This window comes from Manihot esculenta, chromosome 4, assembly GCF_001659605.2.
Source record: "Manihot esculenta cultivar AM560-2 chromosome 4, M.esculenta_v8, whole genome shotgun sequence".
NCBI classification, from domain to species: Eukaryota; Viridiplantae; Streptophyta; class Magnoliopsida; order Malpighiales; family Euphorbiaceae; genus Manihot; species Manihot esculenta.
The window spans coordinates 25109770-25116233 of NC_035164.2; the positions used below are offsets into that span (position 1 = coordinate 25109770).

The 6464-nt window shown below is 35.0% G+C and overlaps 1 protein-coding gene across 1 annotated transcript; it reads left to right on the forward strand.

The window, feature by feature from the left end:
• The first annotated feature begins 1596 nt into the window (after positions 1-1596).
• On the forward strand, positions 1597-5979 carry LOC110612896 (probable leucine-rich repeat receptor-like protein kinase At1g35710). The gene is made up of 2 exons (XM_021753739.2): positions 1597-4963; positions 5061-5979. The coding sequence occupies exons 1-2, from the start codon at positions 1672-1674 to the stop codon at positions 5414-5416; spliced, it is 3648 nt and encodes a 1215-aa protein (XP_021609431.1). The 5' UTR covers positions 1597-1671; the 3' UTR covers positions 5417-5979.
• The last annotated feature ends 485 nt before the right edge of the window (positions 5980-6464 follow it).

Genomic DNA, 6464 nt, shown 5'->3' on the forward strand with positions numbered 1-6464 from the left:
TGGTTACGAAATAATTTTGATTATTTGTTGAAATATAAGTAATATCCCTTTTTTTTTTTTTTTTGGAAAAAAAGCTCTATTCATATGACATGACAGCAAACATGACAAATAAACAATGTTTTCCGATGGGTGTTGGATAGTCAAAACAGGAACATGCGACTCCATATTTTATTTTATCATGATTCGATTTAGTACATATATATATTTTTAATAGGAAGTGATCGTTCCCCAACTAATACCTATTAAATATGGATAGCCAGGACCGAATTTTAAACTAAAATTGATTTAATTTAATTTTGATTATAATTATTTTGGATAGAATTAAATTTAAATTAAATCAGGTATAATCAGTTTATTTTTTTTTAGTTCAAGACTAAAAATGGATAAACTATATGAGGAGAGTAGATCTCTACCTCTCCCACCTACTCCCCACCTCTCCCAATTTTAGATTTTGTTTACTTTACAATTATCTATTTTCTGAAAAATATATTTCCAGAAAGCATATTTCAAAGTTTTCTCCCTGAATATTTGGTTTATAAAGTAATTTTCTAAAAAACAAATTTATTTTTAAATCAAAAATAATAATATTCTTAATATAATTTTAAGTGTAATAAATTAAAAAAATAATGTTTTTAGATTTCATAATAGATCGTTACATAGTTAAAAATATAAAAAATATAAATTTCTAAATAATTTTTTAAATTAAAATTTTAATAGCGATTTTAATTTATATAATAAATATTATATGCATAATATTTTTTATTATTCAATGATTATTTTTGAATCGATCTATTCATTTTAAATATTACGATCTATCTTATTCGCAATGCTTAGTTATTTTTATCTAAAAAATATTTAAAATAACTAAATAAAAATATTTAAAAAGTTGTATATGTTTCTTATATTTTAAAATTAACACAACACTAATCAAACTAGTCTACTGATGTTTATTTAATTCAGTTTAATTTTTTTAAATAAACTAATGAGTTAAAATTTAATTCAGTTTAATTTCAAATTGAATTTTAATTTTATGAACATAAAAATTTAAAAAATGAAGAGTTGAATTTAATCTAATTAAATGATCTGAACATAAAACTAAAGGGTATCTTTCAGTTCAAACCTAAATCTCCAACCTTTCAAACCTAAATGCATGGGATCCAACTCACACGAAGCTGCAAACTTTTACTTCAATCACTGTCTTGGATAAGAAAAATATACCCAGAAAGAGAGGTTAGATTCAAGGTGGTGGGTACTAATCCTTTTGACAATTCCCATGAAAAATTAAAATAGTTAGTTCAAAGTCAACTAGGTGGTCAACTAGCTAAGCAGCCTTAATTTTATGGAAAATTTATTATTTAACTCTTATTTTTTTATTCTAAAAATTAACTGAATGGAGTTATTAGAGAAAAAATGAATTTAAAATTTTTTTTATCAAAATAATTAAATAATTATATTTTATAAAATATAATATTTTAATTAAATAATTTTCAAATGCTGGATTAACAAATTTCCTAAAAGTTCAGTCATAATTCACCCCAAATCTAAACTAGCTAGGTGTTGCTGGTTTCAGACTTTAAAAGCAGTTTCTCTCTCTCAAGGTTAGTTTATCATTTCTCGGAATTCTATATAAAGAATTTAACTCACATCTCATTGAAGTCAAATCCCTAAGCTATGAGTACAACTCAAAAGCTTTCCCTTCTCCTTCGTATTCTTTTTCTCCTTTCTTTGCTTCCATCACAGATCACCTCATCATCAACAATACAAGCAGAAGCTCTCATCCAATGGAGAAACAGCTTATCTTCTTCACCTCCTTCACTCAACTCCTGGTCCCTCACCAACATCAACAACCTCTGCAACTGGGCTGCCATTTCCTGCGACACCACCGGAACTGTCTCCAAATTAAACCTCTCCAATCTAAACATAACTGGAACACTGGCCCAGTTCAACTTCTCTTCATTTGCAAACATCTCCAGCTTTGATCTCCAGAATAACAATATAGAGGGAACGATACCAGCAGCCATTGGCAGCCTCTCCAAGCTGGCTCACTTGGACTTGAGCGTCAACTATTTTTCTGGCAACATTCCTGTTGAGATGGGGCGACTGGCAGAGATTGAATTCATTAGTCTTTATGACAACAATCTTCACGGTACAATTCCTTATCAGCTCAGCAATCTTCAAAAGGTATGGTACTTGGACCTTGGAGCAAACTACTTGGAAGACCCTGATTGGTCTAAATTTTCAAGTATGCCTTCTTTGATGCATCTCAGCTTTTTTCTCAATGAACTTAGTTTAGGATTCCCTGATTTCATAGAAAATTGTCGGAACTTGACTTTTCTAGATTTGTCATCCAATCAGTTGACTGGGATGATACCAGAATGGGCCTACACCAACCTGGGAAAGCTTGAGTATTTAAATCTCACTGACAATTTATTCCAAGGACCATTATCTTCAAACATTTCCAAGCTTTCAAATCTAAAACATCTTCGTCTGCAAACTAACAAGTTTATTGGCCAGATTCCTGAAAGTATTGGTTTAGTGTCTGGTCTTCAAATTCTTGAGTTGTACAACAATTCGTTCCAAGGGAATATTCCATCTTCTTTAGGCCAACTTAGCCATTTGGAACTGCTTGATCTCCGAATGAATTCCTTGAATTCAACAATTCCTCCTGACCTTGGCCTTTGTAATAATCTCACTTACGTGGCCTTGGCCTTGAATAAACTAAGAGGGAACTTGCCTTTGTCCTTGTCCAATCTGAGCAAAATGGTCGATCTGGGTTTATCTGATAATTTTTTCACAGGTGAGATCTCACCTTATCTTTTTGCCAATTGGACAGGATTGCAGTCCTTGCAACTTCAAAATAATTTGTTGTCTGGACATATTCCTTCAGAAATCGGACAACTCACAAAGCTCAATCTCCTTTTCCTATACAATAATACACTCTCTGGTTTGATTCCCCCTGAGATTGGAAATTTGAAAGATTTGCAGCGTCTAGACCTTTCAGAAAACCAGCTTTCAGGACCTATTCCTCCAACATTGTGGAATCTGAAAAATCTTCAAGTCATGAATCTTTTCTCCAACAACATCAGTGGAATAATTCCGCCTGAAATTGGAAATTTGACATCCCTGTTAAACTTAGATCTCAGCAATAACAAGCTGCAAGGAGAGCTTCCAGAGACCATTTCAAACCTTAGTTCTCTGGAGTCAATCAATTTGTTCACCAATAATTTCTCAGGTAGCATCCCAAGAGATCTAGGCAAGTATAGTACTTTAAAATATGCTAGCTTTTCAAACAACAGCTTCTCTGGAGAATTGCCCCCTGAACTCTGTAGTGGTTTGGCTCTTCAACAACTCACAGTTAATGGCAACAATTTTTCTGGGTCATTGCCTACCTGCCTGAGGAATTGCTCAGGATTAACTAGAGTCCGGCTTGATGAGAACCAATTCTCTGGAACCATCACCGATTCATTCGGAGTTCATCCAGATCTTGTCTTCATTTCTCTCAGTGGGAATCAGTTTATTGGTGAAATCTCACCTTCTTGGGGAGAATGTAAGAACCTCACCAATTTACAGATGGACAGAAATAGAATTTCTGGTGAAATCCCAGCTGAGCTTGGGAAGTTGACCCAGTTGGGTGTTCTAACGCTGGACTCAAATGATTTGAGTGGGATGATTCCCACTGAACTGGGAAATCTGAGCATGTTATTCAGGCTCAATTTGAGCAACAATCATTTGACAGGAGTGGTTCCTTCGAATTTGGGCAATTTGTCAAAGCTCGAATCTCTTGACTTATCTAATAATAAGATGTCTGGGAACATTCCACAGGAGCTTGGCAATTGTGATAAGTTATCAACTCTGGATTTGAGCCACAACAACCTATCAGGCGACATACCTTTTGAACTGGGTAACTTAAACTCTCTGCAGTACCTGTTGGATCTCAGCAGCAATGCACTGTCGGGAACAATACCTGATAATCTGGGAAAGCTTACATTATTGGAAAATCTCAATGTATCACACAATGATCTTTCAGGAAGAATTCCCACAGTATTGTCTGGCATGATTAGTCTGCACTCCTATGATTTCTCTTACAATGAGTTGACAGGACCTATCCCAACCGGTGGCATGTTCCAAAATGCATCTGTAGAAGCTTTTGTCGAAAACTCAGACTTGTGTGGAAATGTAGACGGGCTATCTCCATGTGATCCAGCCAGTGGCAAATCCTCCAAGTACAATAAAAAGGTTCTAATCGGCGTCATTGTTCCTGTTTGTGCCTTTTTATTGATATCATCTATTGTCGTTGCAGTTCTAACATGTAGTCGAAAGACTGAACTCCAAGATGAAGAGATCAAAGGTATAGATAAATATGAAACTTATGAGTCTATGATATGGGAAAAAGAGAGGAAATTCATATTTGGAGATCTTGTTAAGGCGACCGATGATTTCAATGAGAAGTACTGCATAGGAAAAGGAGGATTTGGAAGTGTTTACAAGGCTGTACTGGCAACAGGCCAAGTTGTTGCAGTCAAGAAACTAAGTATATCAGATTCCAGTGATATTCCAGCAATAAATCGCCAGAGTTTTGAGAATGAGATACGAATCTTGACTGAAGTAAGGCATCGAAACATCATCAAGCTTTATGGGTTTTGTTCTACGAGGGGCTGCTTGTACTTGGTCTATGAGTACGTTGAGAGAGGAAGCTTAGGAAAGGTATTGTATGGAGTGGAAGGAGAAATGGAGCTTGACTGGGCTACAAGGCTGAAGATTGTGCAAGGAGTGGCTCATGCCATTGCCTACTTGCACCATGATTGCTCTCCACCGATTGTTCATCGGGACATCTCTTTGAATAATATTTTGGTCGAGTCAGATTTTGAGTCACGGCTCTCAGATTTTGGCACAGCAAGACTGTTGAGTACAGATTCATCCAACTGGACAGCAGTGGCTGGTTCCTATGGCTACATGGCCCCAGGTAAATATTATACTTGCTTTGCATGGAAGCTCTACTCTGAAATATGAATTAACCATCATACTTAAACGTTCCTCTTTTTTCTTGGCTTGATGTGCAGAGCTGGCGCTTACAATGCGGATCACTGATAAATGTGATGTTTACAGCTTTGGCGTAGTGGCACTAGAAGTTTTGATGGGGAGGCACCCAGGAGAGCTTTTAACTTCATTATCATCATTAAAAACGTCAATGCCAAGTGATCAAGAGTTCTCTGTAAAGAATTTGTTAGACCAGCGGCTTCCAACTCCGACAGGACACTTAGCAGAGGAGGTTGTTTTTGTAGTTAGACTTGCCTTAGAATGCACTCGTACAACTCCAGAGGAACGACCCACCATGCGTTTCGTTGCACAAGAACTTGCAAAACGAACTCAAGCATACTTGTCTGAGCCATTGGAGAAAGAACTTTTAGCAAATTAACAGGCTTTCAAAGTTAGGAGTTCTTTATATATATATATATATATATATACTCTTTCCAGATCACAATTTAGATATCATATGCAAATACTGAAATCAATAAGGTCAAAACGTCAATTCAAGGTATTTCAAAACAGGACACTGAAGCTCAATCTACTTTGAGATTGAACCCACCGTTGGGAAATGAAAACAGCATCATCCAAGTGGTGCATCTTTCACCATCAGGATCAAAGATGCCTATTCACAATAAAAGTTCTCCAAAAAGAAAAAAAAAAAAAAACTTGCAAATTAATTCTCACAAAATTAGATGTCCTAAAAATTCAACAGAAGTATTTGACAAAGCTGAATGTCAACTATCCTGCAAATCTGCAAACCGAACTGCATCAAGCAGGTAGCATTCCATATCAAACAATGCAAAGAAAATATCCATTTGTTCGAAAAGAAAGCTAGACTAACAAGTTAAAAACTACACCAAAATGGAGAGACATCGAAAGATTATATTCTACCCCCACAAACACCTGTTATTATAACGAAATATTATAGAATATAACCATCGCATCGTATAGGACGCTTACATAGTACAACAAACAAATAGTGTAGAGATATTTATACAAAATTTTTTATAAAAAAATTACTAATTAGTTACCATTTTTTAGGATTTATTTATTAACATTTAGGTTATATAAATCTATTTATCTAATTTTTATTGGTTTGTTGTACTATGTAAAATTGTCTACTACAACGGCGGTATTGTATAAATTGTCCATTATAATATGGAAAAACATGACATCTACACCATTAAATACCTAAACAACTCACCTACCACCAAGCAAACACCACAATATTGAAGCTTTAGCCTTCTATTTTCTTTTGTGCATTTAGTGTTTTGCGACTTTGCAAGTATACATACAAAATGTTACTACTTGCAAGCACTTGATTAGCCATTACCTGAATAGTTATTACCACTAAAAGAGCTAACATTTATTACAACCGCTAATACTGCCCAAAAAGTCTTTTGCCCAAGGCATGGGCCACTGCTTGCACGATATTA